The sequence below is a fragment of the Micromys minutus genome, assembly GCF_963924665.1.
Source record: "Micromys minutus genome assembly, chromosome: X".
NCBI classification, from domain to species: domain Eukaryota; kingdom Metazoa; phylum Chordata; class Mammalia; order Rodentia; family Muridae; genus Micromys; species Micromys minutus.
In genome coordinates, this window is record NC_137970.1 from 104,754,414 (window position 1) to 104,781,181 (window position 26,768).

The 26,768-nt window shown below is 38.9% G+C and overlaps 1 protein-coding gene across 1 annotated transcript in view; it reads right to left on the reverse strand.

The window, feature by feature from the left end:
* Window positions 1-26,768, reverse strand: part of GPC3 (glypican 3) — a 313,583-nt gene that overhangs the window by 101,876 nt on the left and 184,939 nt on the right. The window contains exons 4-5 of the mRNA XM_080910639.1: window positions 11,803-11,936; window positions 4,128-4,253 (exon numbers count right to left, since the gene is read on the reverse strand). Of these exons, the coding sequence (XP_080766765.1) occupies window positions 4,128-4,253; window positions 11,803-11,936 (260 nt within the window). The remainder of the gene's footprint in view (window positions 1-4,127; window positions 4,254-11,802; window positions 11,937-26,768) is intronic.

Sequence of the window (26,768 nt, forward strand, 5' to 3'; positions counted from 1 at the left end):
AGTGTGGTTTTGAGACAAGAACTAAAGGAGTTGTTTTGCAAATCCCCACTTCTGTCTTTCCAATTCTCACAGAAATCTTGGCAAGGCATGATAAACATGAGAAGGTCTGGCTGATGGCTGGAAATCAGAAAGGGAATTCACAGTGCACGTGTGTGTATATAATTTCTCACTTGCATTGCAAAGTAAGATTGCAAAACTCAGAGAAGAGATGCCTCCACTGTAATTAGCTCTCTGTAGATCTCAAGGAGTTTGTTCTGTAATGTGGGATGCCCCAAGTGAGAATCCACTCTGTTCCAGGAGCAAGATGAATACAGATTTCCCATAAACATAAGTAGTGAACTGTCAGCCAGAATAGATAACAGCTCATTCCTGGAACGGACACCTGGTCTGAGGTCCATCCAGCCCAGCTATGTCACAAAAGAGCAACAGGAACAATATCTAGGGCAGAATCAAAGTGAGCCAAGGCATCATCCAGATGTTAAAATTCAAGTGGTTGTCTCCACACCATTGGTCATCGTCCATGTTTTGGTTTTACACCCAGGGCTGAGAAGAAAAGACATGGAGCAAATGGCTACAACAAACCACGCACAATGAGGAGGTTAACATTTTTGGCTGTATGAGTGTGGACATACATGTGAGCTCAGAGAACTGCTCTTAGGAGTTGGTTCTCCACCTCCACTGTGGCCTTTCAAGTCGTAAGGTTTCAGCAAGGGCTTTGACCCACTGAGCCACCTTGCTGGCCCCTGTTACAATACATTAAGGATCAATGCAATTAAACAGTGAAACTGGGCTTATGTGGGACAGTCTCCAGGAAAAGAACGAAGATGCCAGCCACTTAACTCAGACAAGCTGACTGGACAACTTGGCATATTTTGAAGACATACTCACTAAGGCATTTGCTCTTCATCTACGTATATTCAGGGACCGTGCAGTCGAACCTGGAGTTACCTATAGGTAATCCCAGGGTTAATTTGGTGGGGTTACTTATTTTTCTCTTAGTCATAGTGACTCTCTAATTCTGTCTCACAAAGGCAAAAGTTGGAAGAATTCTGCTTTCTGCAATGATAGGTGGCCCAACTGGGCCAGGGCTGTTAATTTGAAGACGCCTCAGTCCAATCCTGAAATCTTGTGCCATCTAAAGCTAAAATGGGGAGGTGAGAAGAGCGAATGTTAGGTGTAAGTGGATCTGGGAAAACAGTCCTTCAATGACTGCATCCAGGAGCCTCAAAAGAGAAAGGAATGGAAATTGCCTTGATTTGCAGAGAAACCTGTTCCCTTAATTCTTTAGAAGGGAGAGGTAGGTAAGCCTGGTCAGCGGGACCACTGACTACCCAGCAGACAGAACTGTTGCTCAGCATCAGTATTTTCCTTTTGATCAAGTATCTCCAATGATCATCTCTGTCAGGAGTTCTGATGCTTCATGAATTTTCTTGTCTAAAAGTAAAATCTTTTCCAAGGACTATTAATGGAATCTATAAGGATAACGAGGATGCTACAACGTGGAAGCTACTCCTGAAGACTAAATTAAATAAGAAACCCCAAAAAAGATATTTTTACTGCAGAGGAGACATGAGTATAAAGCTAATTTTTACGAATGACATAAATAGAGGGCACACATGTCTTCGGGCTAAAGAACTTTGTATCATTAAGTGTACATTGCTGAGGAATTTTTTAAAAATTGAGTTTGGCACTATTCCCTACTCTCATCATCCTATTAGGTCACTAATACAAGTACAGGTTAATTATCACCCGAGGTTACTAACCAAAGAGGAATTGCTTCCTGGGTTATATTAGCCTTATTTTGTCTGAAATATGTTATTTCTTCCTTCCCTTCTTTTTTTAAAAAATCTTTTGTTTCTAGATAGTCTGACACAAAAGCTGTGGCAAAAAAAATTACTTCAGATGTAAAAATAAGAATTTAGAGTAACTTTTCTCCATATCACAGTCTTTATTTTATTCTAATACATTAAGGCATTAAAAGAAAAATATTTCAATAAAAATTCAACTAACAAGAGCTGGGTATTCTAACTGAGTGGTAAAATGTTTGTCTTACATACATGAGGATCTGGTTCCTATCCCCTGAACTGCAACGGTTTTCAGTCGACAGACTTCTTAAAGGGGGCAGGTGGAGTGGCCTTTATCTCAGCACTGGGGGGGGGGGGGGCGCAGGATGATTTCTGTGAATTCTTGTCCAGTCTGATCTACATAATGATTGCCAGGTAACCAGCACTACATAGTGATACCCTGTCTCAAAAACAAACTAACCCCACAAAAGTGTGCTTGGCTAGTTTTCCCCTTCATTCAATCGACCACTCAAAAAAAGGGGGGTACAGAGAAGCTAATGACACATGCATATGATCAGAAACCTACCTAAAGCTTAAAATGAAAACTATAGAAATGTCTTTTTATTTTCTTGATTCGAACGCAGCATCTTCCTTAAGTATCTACCATCTATGAAAGTAGTTAATATGAGCAGAACATAATAAAATATTCTGCTTATTCAAACAGTTTGGCCCAGAGAAGTACTGTTCTGAATAAGCTCAAACTAGACCATCTAATTATTTGTTTGAGGCATTAGAAGACATATCTGGTGCAGTTATATGCATTTAAAAAATTATAATAATGAAGAAAGCAATACTGGGGCTTGATATATAGGAGGTGCTCACACATTAGAGTAAAATGAATGAATTATCGCATTACTAAATATATTGTAAATTAAAATGTTTATTTTAATATGGGGCCATTGTTATTAGCATATATGTCACTTTAATATTCAGGAATTCATTTTATTTTCTTTTATCACACTATTATGGCAGTGGAGCAAGTCACTAGGGTGTATACTCATCAAGTTTATATACGAGCTGTATTTGGCTTGTGGGAGTTTTCTAAATACTGTACTTTCTGTGTGTGTTAAAATATAAACATTTTATGAAACCAATACCAATTGTCTTTTTTTCCTGACAATTAAAAAACATTGCCATAACAGTTAAGTACATTTTTATGATCCTGCTTAATACTTTTGACCATTCAGGATGATGAATAAACATTCTCCAGTGAGAGGATGTTACATGGAGCCATTAATCCTTCCAGCCTCATTCATATTTTCTCCAAGGGAGTCTATCACCACACACATTCAGTCCATCATCCAGGGTGGCATGCAATCTCATTCTTGCATTTCATGCAAGAAAAAAAATTACTCAGATGAGAAACAAGCTGTTTGAGGGCATGCATTTTGTCTTGTATTGTGAAGAAAAGAGTTAGAGGAGAAATCAAGGGGAAAAGAGACGAGACAAGAATGGAGCTTGCAGTATGTGCCAGTCTAGGAGCTTTACATGCCTTACCTTACTTAAGGGTCAAAGTAACCTTGTAATCATGCCCTTCTCTTAAAGAGAAGGACTTGGAGACTTTCTGTGTTAAGTGACTGTGCTAAGCAACACAGAGAACTAAGATGCGAACCCAAGTTCCTTTGATGCCAAGTTTCTTTGTTTGTTATACTGTATTGTGAATACATTCTGTTCACCAACCTTATGTCTTCAGAGTCAGAGTCCACTGGAATGTAAGCTCTTCAAAGGAGGTAACACACATTTGTCTTTTACCTGTCCCTTGGGTCTAGCTTTGTACCTAACATGTAGTATCTCTGTAACTCAGGCAGATGTTGAACTTTCTGTCTCAAATTCCATAGTATCAAGGATCATAGCATTCATTTCATAGGCTTGTTGCAAAGAAAGTTAATACATACAAATCACTTAGCATGGCGCTTAATGCACAGTTAACTCCCAATAACTGAGAGCAGTCAGTGTGAATATGATTGTTTCATATAGAAGAAATAATGGTCAACCTAGTGGCAAGATGAAAGTAACCGAAGGGGGAGGGGACTTCACCATATGTTTTATACTTTGTCAAATATCCAAGAAGATGTAGTTCTGCATGGGCTTCAAAACTAGCAAATTCTCTGAGAGCTACAAGTTTTACTGAACATTTGAACCATCATAAGTAAATGCTTTACAGGTATGTTTTGTGGAGAATCTTTTCCTATGAAGTTAGTGAAGAAAGGGGATTTAATCTATCTTCAGATATGATTAGTTGCCAAATGTTGCTCCATATAAGTAACTTTCACAAAGGATTACCTCTCCACGAGTTCTTGTCCGTTCCAGCACAGGGTATCATTTTCGGCCACGGGGCTATGGCTGCAGATGTAGCCAGGCAGAGCACTATAGAAGTTGATGAAAGACTTCAACTTCTGAATCAGTTCCCTGAAAGGAAAACAAAACATCTGTGCATCAGAAGCAAGTAAGCACAGTATGAGAAAAGTTTAATTTCCTTATCAGCATGACAAAAAAGCTCTGCCAAGCTGATTAGAGCAATAAATGATTTTTAAAGACATTCTTAGCTACAAGGCCACAATTTAGCTTTTTAGAAAATATCAATAAAATGATAGTAGGGGCGGGGGAAGGTTGCCTTCCACAGAAGATGATGCTGTTCCTATCAGGAGAATGATTTAATTCCAACATCCATTTTCTCACACGCACAGCAGCTTGCTTTTTTTTTTTTCATTCAGAATGCTGTTACCTACATTCTCGAAGGTGCTGATTACAAGGCACACCAGAGCACTACATATCTTTTGGTTTCTGAGCGTAATTGAGTACATTGATTGTAATTTACAATGCTATTACCCTAGAGATGGCCCCTTTCCATAAAGGCTCTGGCTAATGGTGGCAGATCCAAATGGTAGGGTGCTCAGAATACTATACGCTCTATGAAATTCTCTTGATTATATAGTCAGAGAAACTCCCATATGCTAAGAGGAGGAAGGTTGCTTTGTTCTTTTGTCTGTATATTGTTTGTCCTGGGAGGCAGAGCAAAGGAGAAAGGACTGCAGTAGTATATATAATTATTTATTTGCTTTCATTTCTATGCTGTTTATGATAATACAAGTGAGCCCAAGAGAGCACAGCTAATATGCAAAAGTATAGAAACATACAGATATAAATCAGAGCAAGACCTTTTTTTCTATTATCTTGTTTCAGTATTACATGTATATACAACATAAGCTACCAGACTATATACATGAAACATATTTAATTATTTCTATAATAGATGTACAGCCATAAGTAAAAAATTTAAAAAGTCAAAGCAATGTCCCATGATAGAAAGCAACAATGCTCTTTATGTTCAAGTCTGGTCAGAAAATTTTCTGGCAGAGGAGCAACTATTCAGTAGTCTCTACGGCAAAGAATATAGTGTCCTGATGCACAGGCCTTGAGAGCATCCACAGGTGTGCCTTTCATTTGAAGGGTAGCAGAAGTCATGAGCCCAGCAATGTTCTCAGATTCAGCTGAAATTGGACTTGTGGAAATGATTTTGCAATTCTTGCTATTTTGTATTTACCATCAAACTACTACTTCATCCAATGTATGTGTGTGTGAGACAGGAAAAGATAGCCCTCAGTACATGTCTACATAAAGTTTAGGCCACAGGGTGATAGAACAACCAGAAGAGGTTACTGGGACATACAATGACAGATATTCCAATATCTGCTTCCTGCTGTGCACACGCTCACCTTCCAGCCTATGCCTTATATCTGAACACCGTCAATCTTTAAAGAGAAGAGGCTCAATACAGAGCTCTGAAAGTAAAAGTCATCATTACAGTTTCTCAAGAGGAGAAAGATGGGCTCAATTAATGGCTAATAGGAGAGATGCTCTGTTTTACAAGGTAATAATCCAGTTCCCAAGAGTGGAAGCTCAAAGGCTAAAGGATGATGCTGAGAAATTCTCCCTACTCCGAGAGAAAATGGAATGTGGGCATTAGTCTAGGGGAAATGATGGCCTTCTTTTTAATGAAAAAGGTTCCTTTAGGCATCTTCCTACCTCTACACACACTCTTACGAACATGGAACAGGGCAATAAAAATGGAACCCATGCCAAGGCCTTCCAATTTGATATCCTTAGAAGTTGAAAACAAAGGGAAGCTGATTTTTTCCCTGCCTTTCAACCCTTGAAGCTTTCTTAGCTGCTCATAAAGATAAGTGACAAGTGACAAGTGGAGGAAGATCCAGATGAGGTTCTACCTAATGTCGAAGGGACAAGGGCCTGCAATAAACCAAAGACATATACATACATATATAAAACCTAAGATGGTTTCTAAGGAAACTGCAAAGAGTATGAATAATACACTATAACACCGTTTGGGCAAGCAACCATATTAATATTGTGGCTGGGTTCAAATGTGCTATGAGTAGTAGCTCAGAGCTTGGGTTTTGGCATCTCATCCAGCTGAATCTTAAGTGCTGGCTTGCTTTCACTTATGCACAAATGCAACCTTCGGCAGGTTCTAAACTTGCTTGAGCTTTCATTTCCTTTGTCATAAAATGAAGGTAACGATAGCATCTATGTTGCAAGGCTGCTGTGATGATTCAATGGACAATGTAGATGAGTTGATTACCTTGTTAATTCCCACCACCACAGTGCCTACACAAATAATCAGTCATCTTCATAATGTAATTCATGGCCAATTACAATTCTCCAATTATCACAAATCGAAAGGACACTGTGTATTACCTGTGAAATAGTATATTCTACATAAATTCATTTTTAAAATTCAATTTCCAGGTAACACATTTGTGCAACATGATTAAGACCTCACATCTTTTGAGATGGATATTAATAAGTACAAGTAAGTTCTCTCCAGAATGAGAATAATTTGGGGGTTGGCCCTGGGAATTGAATCTAGGGCCTTACAAGTGTTCTACCACTGAGCTACATCCCCCACTCTCTTTTGGCTTTTTGAGACAGAGTCTCACTAAATTCTCTAAACAGGTCTTAAACTTTTGATCCCCCTGCCTTAGCCTCCTTAGTAGCTGAAACTACAGGCAAAGCTTCAACTTTACTCTGTCCATTTCATTTATTCCTTCTTCTTTTAAAGTCTATTGACATTATTATTGTAAAAGAAACTCATATTCACCTCGAGTAATTTAGAAAATAAAAGAAGGTAGAAGGAAAAAAAATAAAGATCCACTAGCCAGAGATACACTATATTGATAAGTGTATATATACTGCCTTCTGTTCTTGGTAGGGTCATTACTAGTGTCTTTCTTTTTTTCTTTCTGGTTTTCAGGTAATACTATCTTCGACTGATTCTGAATAGAATCAAGGCACATTTGTTTAGAGAGAAATATCAGAATAAGGAAACAGAGGCCAGGGATGTGGCTCAGTGATAGAGTACCTACCTCGAATGTGCAAGACCCTGAGCCCTGAGTTTTTGACTCAATGTCACAAACCAGCTGCTCTTAAATAATTTCTAGCTTTGTGAGACAAAATGCTATCTGTCTTTCAGAGAATTAAGACTGGGTCTCTTGGACAAATAGTGCACTGGTCAATCCCTCAGAGCCCCAAAAGACAGTGTTAGATGATCAGATCATTACTTTGGGCAATGTCTTTTGTATTACCATGGTTTCCAAGAAACACTGACCTTGAAAATAGATAGTCATACTACTTTTGTAAAACGATTCTGTAAACTGTGGGAGAGTCAAAGAGCTTCCAAAGAACAGTGACAACAGGTAATAATGTCCTCTGACACTGTGGCAGCAGTGTGGCAGGAGTCATTTAGCTCCTATTGAGTCTGCTGTCTCTCAATTCTCTTCTTTGTCTTTTGTCACCTTCCCCCACACTTGCTCTAGGACGAGAGCTGAGTATATTTTACTTGTATATTTTCTTAAAGGAAGCTGTAAAGCATCTTCAGGCATATAATTTTAAAAGACAATATGTTGACTATTTTTATGTTTTAAAGAATGACACTTAAAACTAGGTGGCATGTTACTTTTCTCAGAATTTTGCCTTTGTGCTGGTCCTCCATAACAGACAACAAAACAATCTCTACTTATGAACTAAGGCAGCCCGTTTGGCTGAGATTGGAGAAATAATTTGACTTGAAAGGAATATTCTTTGATTCTAATCTATGAATATGACATGTCAATGACATAGAAAGGGTAGAGCTTATGGTTTTCACTTGTGACAACTCCAATATTTGCTTATGGCAGTCGGCTTAGGAAAAGGTCTCTTCATAGAAGTTTAAGGATGGGGTTCCTTTGCAGGCCTGAGCCATTGGAAATTATTGGAGCTCTGTGCATGTAATTTTCCCAAAGGGGCATTCCAGAGAGGGCACCCCCAATTTCAGATGTGGAGGAGAAGGCTCCCTTTACTTTCTCACATCAGTCTCCTCAGGCAGCATCCAAAGCAGTGCTAATTGGAAACCGCTGCAAGTTAAACAGAGCCTTTTATCCCCGACTGCAGATCATGAACTTCCCCCTTCTCAGTAAGGCATCGTTTCTTTTTTTTTTTTTTAAGATTTATTTTATTTATGCGAGTACACTCTATCTGTCTTCATGCAAATCAAAGAAAAGCATCAGATCCCATTACAGATCTGATCTTTGAGCCACCATGTGGTTGCTGGGAATTGAACTCAGGATGTCCGGAAGAGCAGTCAGTGTTCTTAACTTGAGTCATCTCTCCAGCCCCGTTCCTTTTCTTTCTTTCTTCCTTCCTTTCTTTCTTTCTTTCTTTCTTTCTTTCTTTCTTTCTTTCTTTCTTTCTTTCTTGTTCCTTCCTTCCTTCCTTCCTTCCTTCCTTCCTTTCTAAGGTAAAGTAATATGATCCTATTGTTTTATTTTGAATTTGAAAAGACAGAAAAGTATAAAACCCAAACTAAGTCAAATTTGAACGATGTGAGATCATATATAATTCTAATGGAGGGAGACTTCCACTTTAACGTCAGACTACATCTTTCTGTTGCTACAGACACAACCATCCTTCCTCTCTTCCCATTCACTTTGCCTGAAACACTCTATCTGTCGTTTATCTGTTGAATTCCTGCTTATCTCTTTAGCTTTGTTTAAAAGCTACCTGATCCAAGTAGCCATTTTTGATCCTTCCAGAAAGGCTGCTAACTTTTCCATCTATGATGCTGTTACTGTCAGGTGACTTGAATTCAATGCTATTCATTTGTATGTCTGCCTCTTGACTGTACTGGGGAGGGGAGGACCTTTGCTCATTATAACTTAAGTCTTACACTATGCTGAGCACATAGATATGGTTGAAAACGTTTTATTATAAAGTCTGTGTGGAGTAGGATAATGTCCATCAGACTGGAAACTCATTTACTGACACATTCAATCTATATTCTATTGCTTCCATCAGAGGCTGGAAGATACCACTGAACTTACAAGGCTGCCTAGCAAAACTTAGAGCAGTGGTATGAGAGGAGGCCGGAATTAGCCTCAGGTTTGGATCATGGAGAGATCACCTACTTGTTTTGCCCTGTGTAGCTTACTAGTGGTACCTAATCCATTGTCTGCTCAGACTAAGTCAGATGGGAATTAGAGGAATCAGGAGGCTCCAATATTTACAGGGAATTCCACAAGGGTGGAGGGACTATAACTTTATCACAGGTTGGCAGTTGGGCCAGAAGCTTGGTGTATAAGTGCTGGGTAGACTATTCAACTACCAATTCTGGATTTAAAAAGTAAAATATATCACTAATGTGTTGTACCAAACAGGATCTGGGCTATGCAAAGGACCAGGTATACAGTATCAAAAGAGAAGTGATGGAGGAGTTAAGAAGAGCAAAGAGGACAAGAGTGAAAACCCAAAAGTACTGAAAACACCAGTGGTGGAAAGGGCAGTGATGAGCAAGCATGTTGCCTCTGTTTTAATGCATTATGAGTGCATGCTATTCTGCCTTCCATATTCTAAACTTCACAACAGATAGTTAATATGTATTCCTTAAAGAAAACATGAGTCCTGTACACAGACCGCCAGTCTAGGAGAAAATTGCCTTTAAACAGAGCGAAGGTATTTCTGAGAAGAGCTGTGTGCTACAAAGTACCCAGTTGGGGGCAGACAAAACAAACAGATGATTTCTGAATACTTCTGAAAGAATACAGTGTTTCTTTATGTGCTTTTACTTTAATAAAGCAAAGGTCTTTACGATTTATAATCAGACCGAGACAGCTGGTTTGCAACCTCCACACACCGAGCAATACTACAATAGCATTCCCATTCAATTGTTATGTTTGTAACCCCTGAGAGACCTTGAGCATTGGTGTAGAGGTTGGTAGATTCACACATCCATTTTTCTTGAGTGTATGAAATGCTGAATGGATCATGGTAAGAAATGTATACAGGTATTAACATTCTTCCAGAAAAAAAAAAAAAAAAACAAACTTCCAATAACACTCACCACAAAGAATTCTGACATTAATTCAAATCTATAGCTTCTCGTTTTTTTCTCACTATGATATCATTGATTTGGAAGTTGCCTGCAGGTTTAAAAACAGCTCTAAACAAAATATCATATCTAAATGTTCATGGGTGGGAGGGGGACCTCCTTTATCAATTTCTTCTTTCCCTAGAAGAATGGCATCCAGATCAACAGTTCTGCCAAAGTAAAGTGAAAAGAACAGATGACGGCGAGCCCAACATAGATAGAAACCATGGAGCAGGGGCTTCCATAAACCTGTTCTAAAATGTGTCTGGATTGACAAGTTAACTTAATTAAAAGAATTTTAACCCGTAACTAATAAATAAAAATTTTACATAGTCACAGGAATTTCAAGATGAAGCTAGCTTGCTATGTTTATTTTAAGAATGCTCCATATGGGACTGTTACAAATTGCTGAACCATTTCTTCCATGAAACCTTTCCTGAAGATGCCCTCACTGGAGGGTCTGCTTTCTGTAGACTCCCTGTGTACCCTAGACATTCTTTTGCTTTTGCTTGTATTCATCTTGATTTCCCCACTAGATTGACATAGAGATTATTGTTTTTCACTGTCCTGCATACATTGTAGCACTACTGGGTATTTGATGAGTTACTGTCCAGTTATCTAATGATAGACACATGCGTATATAATTAATACATAAGCATGTCAAATATGGGGACATTTCTACTAGTTAAAAACTCATGTCCTGCACAGACAGAAGTGAATTCCTCGTGTGGTTCAGACCAAGAATGAAAAACAAAGGAACATAATGGATGGTGACAATATAAAGACACACTCCCTAGAGGGCTGGGCTTGGTGGCTCAGGCTTCTAATCCCAGCTTGTAGGGCAGGAGCAGATAGATCTAGTCTAGCCTGGTCTACATAATAAGTTCCAGGATAGCCAGGAATATATATATATATATATATATATATATATATATATATATATATATATATATATATATATATATATATTTCTTAAGTGTTGTGCTGGGCTTCTCCTGTGATTTCTACCTCTTAACTACAACCCAGAAGCTAGAATAGGGTTGAAGGAAACCTGAGTAAGGGTGGGGATGGATGGGAGGAAAGGGTCTGAGAACCTGCATTTGGGCTCCTGAATGCTGTTTTAAGAACTATGAAAGATACACTCAATTTTGTGTAAAATGTGTCATGTGAGTAAGTTGAGAGTGTCTTGCTATCCTCCCTCTGGTGAACTTAATGAGAATAACCACAAGAGATATCATTGAACTATAATATTTTATAAGCAGAAAAAATTTTTTTAATAAATTAAGGGGTCCCGATTAGGGAAGTTTATTCTACTCTGTGTTGCCCAACTAGATGTTTATACATGGAAAGCTTACACTTAAATATGCCTTAGTTACCAGTAACCATTTTCTTTAATAGAGACAAATTATAGATCTTAATTAAGCACTCTACTCAGAAGAAATAAATAACTTATATGTAAGAGGCTTCACTTTAATAATTTTTGTCCTGAAAATCCAATAGCTAATTGTATGCTGAAATGGAAGGGGAAAATTCTCTCACCTTCGTCGGCTGGATAAGGTTTCTTCATGTTCAACGCGAGCGACTTTCAGTACCTTCTTGTCAATGAACAGATCTTCAGGGTAATAGGCAGATCTATACTGGCGTTGCTGGGAGTGGGCACACAACTTGCCAATCTGAAAGAGAGAGAGAGGGATATAAATGTATATAGATGTACACAATAGCCCCATGGATATGTTGGCAGAAACAGATTGGAAGATGCACTGTAATGCCCTCCCTCAATTTCTTTTTTCAAAGGCAACAGAGTCATTAATAGATTCAAATCATGAAAGAAGGCTTTAAAGCAAAGAAGCAGAAGAAGAAGGGAAGGCATTCAGTGGATGAGGAGCAATAGACCCATTCTGAGTGTAGGCTACACAGATGCTTAAATAGAGAGGGAAAATGTGGGCCTCGTTCTGCTAATATCTTTCGATGGCACTTGTCTGTCTGTCTGTCTGTCTGTCTGTAGCAGTTCCCAAAAAGGCAATTTAGAAGATTGAGACAATCTGAAATGGAATGGTTTGTGAGGTGGTACTCAGTGGCCTCTTGTTAGAAGTGCAGCCTTCCGGGCACAATGTGTGCCCAGTTCTTACAAGTGTGTCCTTACTGGACTCAAGTTCAAGTGCTTTGAAAACTGTCAGTATACTTGCTCATCTGGGTTTCCTACAAAGGCAGGAGGGAAACAAGCACATCAACCAAGCCGTGTCATCAGCCGCCAGTCCCGTATCAATGAAATAACTGCAAGAATCGATGAAAAGAGCACAGGCACTAAAGAAAGCCAGGCTCCCTCCTTCCTATATGGTAAAGAGTTTTAAAATAAGATGTCAGCTTCCTTGCTTGCTTAGCTCCAATCCAACTTACTTCTGTGATTAAATTATTTGCAGACTAATGGCTAAGGCAATTTAGATCTAAATATGCATATAAATAAGAATGAATATTAACTTTAACATATTGCTCCCTGTGCCAGACACTGTGTTAAATACTATCACCTCTACTTTATTGATGCAGAAATGGAGGCTCAAGGAGGTTTAAGAGACATGTTTTAAGCAAACAGGCAGCAGATCGACTTGATTACCTTCGAACCAATTTGCCTGACTTCTAATCTCAATACAGTACTGCCTCCCTAGAATTTAATGCCTGCTATTTATTTGCGTAGGTTTTACTTTGGAAAGAATGATTGCCAACCTTCAATGACACATCACCAACTGGCATTGGTCAGGTGAATGTACAAGCTGTAAAGTTCAGGGAAAGTATTAGAAGCATCTTGTGAAGACGGATAATGTGTGTGTTACTTCTGTGCCTTCACACAGTTTAGAGTTAACTTTCTATGCTTCTAGGCAAATTAAGTGAATGGAAGGAATTTTCTATTACCAGATCAGGCCCCAAATACCAGTCTATCACCAAACCAATGGCTCTATGTAGTCATCTGACTTCTGGATATTTCAGGATGGCCCAAGAGCATTCACTGGATTACCTATGTGTGCCAAGAGGCACACACGCCATTTAGTTTGCATTAGCTTTGGCAGGCTTCCCACACAAGTTCCTGAGTTAGAAAACATGAAATGAGCAGCAGAATTAATTCCTTTTATGTTTAAACTGTCTATCCCCAATTATTTATTCTACCATGAAGATCCTGGAAAATACTCCATCTCGCTTTGAAATGCAAGATATTGACCTCTTCACATGTGCCTATGCTGTGCTATTTGACGAGTACTAATTCTAACTCTATGTGTAGAATCTGCAGTCCCTGAATCCATTTTACCTGGGGCAGTCTGATAGGGTGTTTTAGGCAAGGGGTAGCCTAGCTGTACTCAGGACTCAAGTTCTATTCATTCTCAAAGCATCTACTATAGACACAAACAAATTGCACATTATAACTTCGTGTCCATCGGCAAACACATGGTTATTACTATTTGTAAACTGCCGATAATTTTCAGATAATAACCCCTTACTTTTGTTCTTTATGTGTCTCTATCTTATGACATGAGCATAGATCAATGTGAGGACCTGTTTTACCAGGTTCAAAATATCCCATTCAGGTGTTCAGGCCACATTCTCTTTAAGTATATGCATCCCACATACAACACCCAAATGAAAATCTATTCCATTGTACTGTCTACTTGGAAAACACAGCTGTAAAATGACCCACCCCAAGGAAAACTGATCCCTGTATCACCAAATTCTTATTATACCCGGACACGACTTAAAAGTACTTGCTCCCACCCCTGACTCTAGCCTACTAGCAAGTAGAGTGGATGAAGCAAAAATAGGAAGTTGAAGCACAAAGAACAAAGTATGCAGTCAGTGTCTGATCTTTCATCACAAGTTCCCAATGTGGCATTATCAACAAGACTTCCCAAGGTACCGTGTGGGATAAAAGATGGAGTCTTGCTAACACCTTCAGCTCCTACTCAAGATGTACCATACCTTATCAGGCAGGCTGCATTTTCTTCCACCAATCTACCGTGAAGCCAATCTTCTCTCACACAAAGCATTTTCCACCTCCCACTTAAGGTCCCCAAACCCATCTTTCACTTCCACACTCAAATTTGGAAGCAAATATCTTGAGCTTATGAGAGAACGGAAGATGGCCTCTCAGCCTCTTGCTCTTCAGCTGCACTTACCAAAAGAAGCCAGGCTCTCAAGTGGTGTTTTAGAAATAAGTAGCCTGCCTAGGAGTTTTAAACTCTTAAATAAGAAATGTACTCCAATGTCCATTCCCTAAGTAATGTACCTGGTGAAGAATGCTGCCTTTTTTACATTTTGGCTACTTGGAGTAAATTTACTGGATTGGGTGGGTGTCTTTATCAAAAGTCTAAAAATTTAAAACCTATTTTTGTTTTTTCTGAACCACGATTCCTCGTGGAGTTTTTCTTTCAGTGCCAGAACCTGAAATGTGATAATGCTCACAAGTGTTACAAGGCCTGACAACTAAGAAGGTTTTCCCTATGGCTGCACCTGAAGCAGCAACTCATTCTGGTCACCTTAGTACCATTCTTCTCCAAAAGAGTCTAGAAGCATTGTCTTCATGTGCGTGTAAACACGTGTGATAGCTGCTTTACAGCTTTAGGAGAGACACTCGGGGAAAGCATTCTAGATTTTATGACCCATTTCCCCAGAAGAGGGCCCAGAGATGGTGTGAGTGACCTTCCTGATTTTGCTCTTTTTCCTAAGTGATAAGTCTCATCATTACAAGTGGAAGTTTTTAATGGTTTGCAGTTGCATTATGTGTATGTGTGTGCACAAGCCCACAGGCACATAGGTGCTGGTATTTGTGGAGGTCAGAAGAGGGTGTTTGATTCCCTTGACGCTGAAGTTTTAGAAGGTTGTGAACTACCCGGTGTAGATGTTTCGAACAGAAAGCTCAATATGTTGCTCTTATATGCCCATCATGAAAAGATTTAAATCCAGGCAAATATTTGGCTTGGTGTAATTTCATACTTGCACCATTTAATTGGTATGTCAAGAAATGTAAATATTCCCTTGGTTAAAATCGACCTAATATTCATTCTTACTTGCTGCTGCTCTCCTCATTGGCTGATCGCTCTGGGAGCATCCTCAGACTTAGTCTTTTGTTCTGGGTGGCCAAGCAGAGGAAGACAGCACATACTGTAGCCTTCCCAACAATATTAAAACTTCACGTTTGGACTCTAGCCCAGTGTTTGACATGTAACCATGCATCTGTCTCCATTCTCTCCGGTGAGTTCTATTGACAACACTCTGTTCAAAGCACACATCTTCCATCCCTTTCGCTTGTTTGCTTGTTCATTTGTTTTGGGTATACGGAAAGATGTGCAAACCTAAAGCAAAGTCACAGTTCTAGCAATGGGCAGAGCTGGGATTTTGACACTGAGTCTTCCTACTTCAAAACATGTTTTATTTATTTTTCATGAACTGCTCCGTGCCTATAGTACTCATCAACAACATAGGTTGAGGGGTATCCTAGTATTGGGTTTGGCCAAGATCTGACATCTTGTGAAAACATTATCCATAATCTGGGAAGAGTGACAATTAAAAAAAAAAAAGGTAAAAAGCACACTGTAATGAAAGGGTACAGTTATTTAAGTCAAACAGAAAATGGGCATCCGATTTTAATGTAGTTCTCACGCAGGGTTTCTAATAGTAGCTAATGAGTGGGATGATTTAAAACCTCTTTGACTTGCCAGGTGAGTCAATTAGCAGCCATACTAAAGCATCAGGTGTCAGCTTCCAAGAAAGCTCCATCTGCTGCCTTCAGTCTGTCCCTGGACCCTTGCTCTTGAAGAAATCAGATTGAGTCAGCCAAAAAAAAAATCTTTCATAAATTCCTATTATTTAACTCACTCTAGTCTAATATCTGGCCTAATCGTATCCTCTAGATTTATCATAAATGGAGATTCCCAGCTCACCCTATGATAACAAAAAGTCAGCGACTCAAGCTTTAACTATGATAGTCTAAAGTACAAAATTGGGGTTAAGAATGCTGTTATGACATGAATATATATTTCTCTAGCTCTCTCTTCTCTTTGTTGAGGCCTTTAGATTTTATTACTTAAGAAATTAAGTGGGAGCTAGAAAGGTGGCTCAATTTTTAAAGTGCCAGTGGTGGCAAGAACAGGGGCCTGAGTATGGATACCTAGCATCCACACGAAACCTGTGTGTATTTCTGTATCCCCAGAGTTAGAAGACATGTATGCACTCAAGCATATACCTGAAGCCCATTGGCTAGTCGGCCTAACTGAATTGATGGAGGAGTACATTCACCAAGAGATCCTGTCTAAAAATTAAACTGAAAAGCTATTAAGGGAGATATGGGAAATATGCAACGTAAGATGTATATGTGTATGGGTTATCTAAATGTGTGTATTCTAACTTAGGTAATTTTGAAAGAAGAAAAGAAAGGATGTGAAAGAAGAGGAAAAAGATGAGGAAGGGGGAAAAAGATCAAAAAGTTTATGGGTGATTGAATGGTACTGAAAGAGCCATGGACAAATTGCACTGCCCTTGGAATCTTAGTTTGCCAGGGGATGAAGGCTGCACTTCTGGACTCAGAGATCAGAGCAACTCCCTGAAGCCACCATGGCTCTTTAGCCTCTGGAGGTATCTGCAGTTTGAGTGACTTACAGAATAGCTTTTCTGCTGGTGCCCATCTGATAACTGTGGTCCTGAGAATGGTTGCTAAATATTTGTTACAACTTTAGTCTTTGCTCATTGGTTGAATCATTAGAAGCCAGAAGAACTCAAAATGAATTTTCCTATAGGATAATGCATATTAAATACGAACTGGGTTCTTACGAACTACTTTGAACAAATACTGCCTGTGACATTTGTTTGAAGGTATCTTGGACTGAGGATGAGAATGCTGAAAGTTTCTAGTTAAAACACTGAGCTTTCTTCTCATAAACTATATACCGTGTTGTTGTACACCTTTGTTTAATTAAATCTTAAAAGATTTCAAACAAAATATATATTGAAATTATCAACTTTTTAATAGGAGTAACCATATCCATTTAACAATTCTGCAGGTATAATAAAAATGCTAATGTATGTTAATGTTTAGTCTGTGGTTAATGTTTTGTCTTGTTAATTTCCCCAGGGCTTTTATTACTGATTTAAATCTGCCACGCTACTCAACTGATTGCATTGCTTCTGCAAACTGCATAGAAGTAGATCAAATGAGTCCTGATGAACAGAAATGAACAAACATTTGGCTAAGCAAACCATTCTCATTATATGTGTTTAATTGTTACATACGTTTTTGTACAATGAGATGGGCATGACAGGCATTTTTCCATTCATTTTCTGTATAGAAACTATGCACATGAACATTAAATTAATTCATAACCTTGTACTTGTGGAAGCACATCATTATTAATTAACTATTGATTGATCTAGATATAGAGTAGAAAGGATAATGAACAGACCCTGGTGACAATGTGGTGTTTTTTCCCTAGCCCATAGACATTTTACTGTGACTCATTATTAATTGCCAGGCCATTAAAGTAAAAGCTCCCTAATAATTTGCAGTGTATTAGGAATCAAGCTATTTTAAGAAATCAGGTAGCATTAGCGGAACATTTTATATAAGTCATCTCTTGAAATTGGAATCTAAGGGGGGGGGGAGAACTGAAAGTCCTAAGGCTCAGTTTGCCTTTAATTTGAGGTACATCACCATATTAGAGAGAGAAGGACAGTTTGAAATCAGGACACCTGGGATTTTAGTCACAGCTCATCCTCTGACCATTTTAAAACATCAGACAAGGTATTTAATGTCCTTGCATCTCATTAGTTTCAGCAGTTTTAAAGTGGACACCTAAGCAATGCCTGCCAAGCCTGGCTGCAAGCCAAGGATGAAGTATAGCAATGGTCCAAAGGGTAATGCCACTCCTGTCTAGACCAACTTATTGTGTAAGTAATGTGTAAGTTGAGCCTACTTACCTCTGGCAGCCTGCCTCAGTGTGTCACAGTCCTGGTCAAGAACATACATGGCTATTACTAATTCTATTCAGAGGAGTTCTTACAATCATATACGAAGTCTTGGTGTGTCGGTATCTTGGTGTGTCGTTGTGTCTCATTTAAATAACTTCCAGTGTATTTGTTTTTTAAACGTTAATATAAATATAAATTGCTCAGCAATCTTAGTCACATAGAATATTATTCAACAGACTTAGGGTGTTCTCTAAGATGAGTAGCAAGACCCAGAACCAGTGATTCTCAAAATAGTGTCCTAAAACAAGTAGCACCGTAGTCTTAATGGACTCATGTAAAATGCAAATTTGGGGAGCCAAAACTCAGACACACATTATTGTAACTCGGGAGTGGAGCTTGGCCAGCTGTATGTTCTATGCTGGCCTTCAACTCATCATTCTCCCGAGTTATCCTCACAAATACTAGCATTACATGTGTGTGCCACTATGCCTGGCTGTCATCATTTGATAAATTCTTATGTTGAAGTATTTAAATTTCAGTTCAGTTTATCTGTATGGAAGTACATGCAACTCATGTTTATTTTTCAATAATATTTTGATTTTTTAAAAATTATCTGTAACATATTATTATAGAGGTTCATGCTTTTAATTTCAGCACCCAGATCAACCCCTCTGATTTCCAAGTGAGCTTAGTCGACGTAGAAAGTTGTAGGCCAGCCATGGTTACATATTGAGTTCCTTCATCAAAAATGTTGTCATAGAAGAGAGTAATATGTTGATTCCAACTGTAATTAAGTGATACAGCTCCACTGGAGACCACTATTCTAGCATGAATAACTAGGTTTGACCATCAGAATACAGGGTGTGGGGGGAAGAGAGGCAAAGGCTGTCAACCACTTGATCTTACCGGTATAATTTACTGGTTTTGCTTCTAAGACAGAAAGAACATAAAGTTGGATGGGTAGGAAGGAGTGGGAGGACCTAGGAAGAGAATATGATCAAAATATACTGCATCATGTTCTCAAAGAATAAATAAACACATTAAAAATACAATTTAAGTTACTATGTTTTCTATAAGAAAACATTTAAGTATAGTATGAACTTCCAAGCTAAGCTATAGAGGTATTTTGAATTCAATCACTCTCAGTTTGAAGAAAATGGAATTCAATATTTAAAATAAATGTTATGAGTCCTCTAAAAGTCAAAACTGTTCGCTACAACTTTCCAAAGTAGAATTGTAAAAGTCAATGAAATATCTGAGATGATAACTCACTGCGTTATATTTGCCAGAACAGTGTACACAACAGGAGAAAAACTAATAAAACTTTGCAGGGTTCACAGTGCTCAGAGCCAGCTCAGTGAAAAGTCAGTAAATAGAACCTTGCCACGTTTGAAGGAGAGAGAGACTAAAGTGTGAACTGCAAACATAAAAATCAAGTGAAAATATCCTCTACACAGTGTACTTTCGCCTTGCAAATGAATGAACCTGCAAATGTGAGCTGGGTTTCCTGTTTTGTAGATATTTATTTGTTTGAAGTTACGTGAAAGCTTAGTGTGCACGTTGGGTTTTAGAGAATAGGGCATTAGTAGTATTGAAGTATCCAAAGTATAGAAAGAGGTTTACATTCAGTGATCCCTCAAATGATTCTGCAATGGTAGTACAAGCTCTGGGGTGGGGAATGGGTAGAACTATGGCACTGTAGCATGTGTAAAGGTGGTGACACTAAACTGCATGTCACCGTAATTTTAATGCCAAGCACTCACTCTTTTAAAAAAAATAGGCAATTTCACTTAAGAACACTCTTAAAGAACCAATGAAACTCAATTGACCCTTGACAATATGTCTTTTTGAATACTACATGTATAACGAAATAGAATGTATACTTAATGTACTCCCATCACATACTGAGGTATGATGGTCAACTGGAGGCAGAGTACATGTACCGTTGAGTTATGATATGAACTAAAGATTCCTGTCATGGAACACTGTTTTTGCTTAGAAGGCTGGCACAAAAACTGTCTTTCAACTTGAATATTGGCAGGCATTTCCTCAGAACTGAACTTGCAAGCCCATCCCTTAGGAAAGCACTTGACAGTGTTTCCAGCCAATGATCACATGCAAGCAAAGCCGCCCGCTATAGCCAAATCTATAGGAGAAAATGGAGACAGCTGGGAAAGTTCACAATATAAATGAATGTAGAAAACAGACTGGTAACAAACAGAAGTTACCAGTTAAAAGCAAAGGAAGTAAATTAGGGGTAAAGCACTTAGAAAACCACTTTCCAAAATGAGAACTGCAAATTCTATTTTCTCTGTAAGTGGATTGATGGCATGTGCGTTGAATGTGCTGATCAAAAGGTAGAGATGAATCATTTAAATCCAAAACAACATGGTAGAAGTCGATGCCTTTATAAAAAGATATCATTTGGATTGAGAGTATGAAGATGGGGAAAGATGCAAACACTACAAACTGTAAGCAAACGAGAGCTGGAATAGCTATGGTAAGGTAAGACCATCCTCAAGACAGACAAGAATTATTAAGAGAGAGAACAAAAGATTAAAGTGTCAACTCATCCAAAAGATAATGCAAGCATATATGTACTGGAACTAAGTTACGTGAAGGAAAACTGTTACATTTTAAGGAAGAGACAACTCAACACTAATATTTAGTGTTCAGTTCTCTCCTTAAATAATGAATAGAGTAAGCAAGCAGAAAAGCAACAAAGAAATGGGAAACATGAAGAACAAAATTCTAAGGAGATCACACAGACATCTATAGCACACTCAATACAACAACAAAACCTGCTATCAAGGGCATGTGAGACATTCATTAATTATTTATTAAATTTGTATAAGTGTTTTGTCCACATGCATGTCTGCACACTCCAAACATCTCTAGTGCCTAAGAAGACCACAAGAGGACATTGGGTCTCCTGGACTGGGATTCCACATGGTCGAGAGCCTCCAAGTAGGTGCTGCAAGTTGAACACTACAGCTATTGCAGGTAACTGATCTCTTCCTGGTACCATCAACCATGCCTCTCTGTTCCATCATGCTGACCCCATGCACTGAAATAACCTGAAACTTCTGAAATCATGAGCAAAACCATGCAACTCCTCCCTTTAGTTTGTTCTCCTAAATATTTGGTCACAGTGACAAAAAGCTAACACACACACACACACACACACACACACACACACACACCAATTAACTCAAAGTCAATATCAATTGTTTAATTGTTAAAAATCATGGCTGACATTTAAAGAGCTCATCAGAAGAAGAAATTGGAAAGTGAAAATAGCACCTGTAGAGAAACAGTTGACATGATAGCAATGTCCAGTGCTGCTGGCACAGAGGGACACGTCTAAGATGACTCAGAGGGATCTGCATGAGATGAGTCTCTCTGAACTATTTCTGTTCCGAGGTCACAATGCTTCTCAGTTCACCTGATTTCACTCCTTTCAATCATGTTCTTTTCAAAATTTATCTCAGAAGTGGTTCTGATTATAACTTTGGCTAAAACGAATCAGTGAAGGTCTATCTGCTGTGGAGGGCAATCAGCAAAGACCCAAGTTATTGGTCAGCAAGGATGCCTTCATTAAGATGGACGGTGGCTAATCAGTTTGGCTGAAGTCACAATCAGAACAATCTTGCAATAGCAGTGCTGCCTGTGAGATGCCCTGCCATTCATAGAATATTAGGAATGGTGGTTGAATACAGTGGGTTTTTATTCCTTCCATTCAAAAGGATTATGAAAATGATTGAAGATGTATTTTAACATTTCCCCACTTAATTCATCATTTAGCATTCCTTCAGCCAGTAAGAATCTAATCACAGTCCTGACATCCTGGACTATGGTGATGTTCTTCCCTATGGACTTCAGGGCAAAACTGTGAAAGGCTGGGAAGTCATTTCAAGTTGTCTTTACCCACCATGCTGCCATTTTTGTCTCTGGAGATATTTCAGCAGCCGTAATAAAATGTGTAACACTGGCACAGTGACTTAGTTCCCTGTGCTAGAGACTTATAAAGGCTTCATGATTGAACATTTGGACATGAAAAACAGTATTGTAAAATAAAGCAACGTGGAAGCTCTACCAGGGGGTGATGGTGAGATGCTCCATCAGAGCAGGTGGGCTGAAATGTATTAGGAGAACACAGCACCTTAGGAAACTGGGTAAAATGTGAAATTCAGGCCATACAGTCTTCTATTGATTTCAAATGATGGTCAGAATATTGCAGCTAGAAAGAATGTCAGTGTGGCATCTTGCACAGATCATCTAACCTCTTACAAGAGATTTATCTAAACAAGTTTATTCCCGGGGAAAGGTACTTTCAATAAAAAATAAAATCCTTCCTATAGCATCATGTAGGATTTGCTTGCACCAAACAAGTGCCCTTGGCTAGGAAAGGTTGGCAGGCACATTTAGCATGGTTTCATGGGTTATATGGTACTGCAAAGTCCTGTTTGAGTTGGGGACACATGAAACCCACTGCTCCACTTAAAGAATCAATTTACTTCATTTTGGAGTGATTTATAGGGAATGAGAGCAAGGCTCCAAAGACATAGGTTCAGCGGAAGACAAGTGTGAACATGCTTGAAGAACAGAGAGAGAGGAAAAGTGATGCTTGACCACACATAGCTGGTGTTAATATTCGTCCAGCTTTTCCAAGGAGTTAGTCTCCAGTCTTTTATCACAAGGAAGAGAAAGAAAATGAGATTCTCACCCTTTATAGAAAGGGCATCAGTACTACTGTTGGTAATGCTGCCATAGAGAACAAGCAACCCACACACCAGAAGTCCTACAGTCACAAGGAAAAGACAAGATGATGATTAGGCTCCTTTGTATTGACTTTTCTTTAACAACTTTTGATTAACTGACAAACCAGCACATCTCTCTTGCTAGAATCATGAAATCACATACATCTGGCACCAAAAGAGGGGGACAAAGGACAGACACATAAGTACTCTATCTATTCATTTGGTTTTATTTAAAAACTCATTGCATGGTGCTAAGTAATATCAAAAATGTTTGATTTTCTAATAAAGGCAATCTCTTCACTTTCTGTTTTCTTATCTAGGTTTCACTAATATAGAAAACAGTATCTGCCTCATGTCTTGCCACCCAGCTGGAGCTAATAACATCCATGAATCAGAGAATGGATGGTTCTGATTTGAACATTGCCAGTATGGTAACAAAAGAACACAGTAGCATTCGGGTTATTACGGCTCTGCAAAAGGACACCGGGTAGGGCCCCTTAGGACACCGTTTCAAATATCAACTCCAGGCTAGGGAATCCAAATTAATGAGTCATCATAAAGATTCAGAAAGCAAATAATTCAATAATGATCATAAAGACATACAAAGAAGAAACAGCGTCTGCAAGGAATTATTCAGTCATCTAGATCACGCCATAAAACTATCCCTCATACAAATGTCGAGAGAGAAAACCAGGTTGGGAAAAGCTCTTTGGAGTGGGTTTTTTTTTTTTTTTCTTTTTTGCTATATCGCCTCTTCATTCACTTTCCTAACTCACTCATCTACCTGATAAACAATTCCCCCATCCTCTTTTCTCTTTCTCTCAACTGGCTGCCACGTGACTGTCATCTCTCTACCCTCTTATTTTTGATTCTCTGTGTTCAAACCCAACTTCTGTCCCCACCTCCTTGTCTATAGATTTTTTTTTTTTTTGCATCCCCCAACCTATCACATATCGAAAGAAGATACTGTCCGCCTGGGTGGGATTGTACATTACCACTGTGCTAGGTACCCACATGTTCTGGTCAGGAACACCCTCAAGCCCTAGACTACTCATCTCCCGAGCTTTGCATTTGTTACCTTCATAGCTAACACGTATACCCGTGGAGATTTCTCCTAGGATGCAAACTTGGAAATGTGAACAGGTAGCAAGGTGTTAACTTAAGCCCTAGAAAGATTCTGTATGGTCTCACTCCTCCTGCTTCTTGCTAAAGGGAAAGAGCTACTTTATTCCTCCAGTTCTCTGCATCGCATCCAGGAAAGGGGGGCGGGGAGGATCAGCTCTGCTTCATCAGGCTAAGGTGAAAATTACACGAAGAACACAGACAGAAATGTTAGAATGAAGCTTCCCAGAAGAGACACTCCAATAAGTAGCCACTGTGTTTCATGATCTCTTCTCTTTACTCTATCCTGCCCTGTAACTTACTAAAATCATTAGGGCCCTTCCTAAGTAACGTTCTCTTCCAACTATTTGATGCTGTGGGTGTCTCATGATTCCTCTACTCTATAGGCACTTCTCTGGTTTCCTTGTGGGTGAAACAATGAGATTCCACTAAGGATTTCTAAGGGTCTTGAAAGTAATGTTGGAACCAACAACCTGGGTTCCGGTGGTTTCCAGGCAACCCAGTGTTGAAAGTATTACTTCCTATCAGAAACTGTTTGTTTTATAACATTTCTTAAGGGCATTTCACTTTGTACGTATATTTGTTTTTTGATCGGGGGCAATGCATGAGAAATAGTTAAAGAAAAGACATTTACTGTTTCAGTGAAATTCTCTACAAAGCAAATACTTATCACTACCGACTAGTGAAGCCTTGGTCTTTAGATTAAAAACATGAAAGTGACATATGATGCATTCCCATCCCCAGAGAAGCATGACTTCTGGGCTCTATTTATTGGCTTCTGAAAGTTTTATTAAGTTTCCACTTTGATTCCTTCAACCTATCCTACAGGCAAGGGGAAAGTGTGAGGTTGCCTCCAGTTTTCCCCACATGCAAACAGTGGCCCATGGGGCTATATAGATCCTTTTAGCTTCACTTCCTGGACAAACAAACATCTGTTGCTAGAGACAAACCACTTGGTTGCAGCTTTTCCCATCAAATGAAATAGCAATGTATTTTCAATCCTGCATTTTTTTTTCTTGAGAGACGGATATTGGGAGGAAGAGAGGGGAAGAAGAAGGGGCTATTTACATGGGAAACAATTAATTACCTTCTAGGAAATGCTACCCTCAAATGTACACCAGAACTATTATATGAATCTCTGCTACTGACTGAGTTTATTCAAAACCATCTCCAGAGCAGGGCATGTGGTATTTGTCTAGGAAGCACAAGGTCCCGAGTTTGCCTCTTAGCACCCCCTGAATACCTTTCTTGCCCCATTCAGTGAGTTTGTCCACATCTATTCCAAGAACCTGAAAGCCTATGAAGCAATCTAGTCGCCCCTTTGGATTAACATCTTCCTTTGCAGCATTTATCAAAAACAAGAATTGGCTATAGCTTGGTTTTTAAAACTATGAATGCACCGAGACAGTAAGCACATTTTACTGTGGAAGCTAGCAATTAGCTGTTTGTAGGCAATTTATGCTTAACTAGAACCTGAGCCTTGAAGGGCAATACATTGAAAAGCTGCACATTAGCTTTTCTATAGGGGTTTCATGAGTGCTTTTAAAGAAATCTGTACTTATAAAACTCAAGTAGAAAAATTATTAATGATGGTAAGGCCTCTTAATGAGTTCTGCACTCCACTAATAGCAATCTAAATACAGTTATACATTTTTATAGAATTACTTTCATTAGAAACAGAACCAGGTTTTACTTTTTGCCTTGATTTTATATAACCAGTCTAGGCTCTACCAAACATTCAAATTCCTGCTCCTTAGACTCCCACAATATGTAGGAGCCAGGTCCATGTGGGTTGCCTGACCTTTCCAGCCATCCTGGGGCCTTTGCTGCCCAAGGAGGAAAGATAGCATTTTTTAAAAAAAGCCTTTCTGTCCAGAGTCCATGTAAGCCTCTAGGACCTGAGTAGCTTAAAATAGAAGTCTGGGCTACTGGATGAGCCCAGAATCACAGAAAAAAAAAACCTCTCTGCATCACCCCCCAGTTCCTAGTCAAGCCCTAAGCTTCTGTCCTCCTTCAACAAGAGCAATCTTTTTTTTTAGAGACCCCTTTGCTTGTCATTGCAGGGGTTACAAGATTTTTTCCTTCATGGACACTTCCCCCAGGACACCTTTTCTGACCTCCAGTGTGGCTGGATAACGCCCATTAGTCTCTATGTTGCTGTAATGTTTGTTGTGCAGTGGCCGATCTCTCTTTGGTCGGTGTATCCCTCACTAGATTAGAAGTCTTTTTGAGAGCAGCAGTTGGCTGCTTCAATTTCTCTATTCATAATACTCTGTAAAGAATATATCAAAATACTCACTGAATATCTGAGTGAAATTGTGACCTTGATAACGCTGGCTTATCCACTTAGCAAAGTATTTGCTAGTAGTAAAAATCCCTTATCAAATGAAATCAGTTCTCTGAAAATAACTAGGTAACAAAAGAATGTTCATACACATTGTCAACCACTTAAGAAAACCACTTAAATGTTCATTTCTATCTATATTTTAAGCCTTCATTTAATTAACACTGACACTTTGAAAGTCTCAGAAATAATCAGGATAATTAGTGTCAGCCTGACAAAGGTATGAAGAAAGTTTCTGTAACATCACCCAATCTGCTTTCACAAGATTGTCTAGAAATAAATAGCTCACTGTGAAATCTATGCCTTTCTTTATATATTAATCAATGATACAGTGG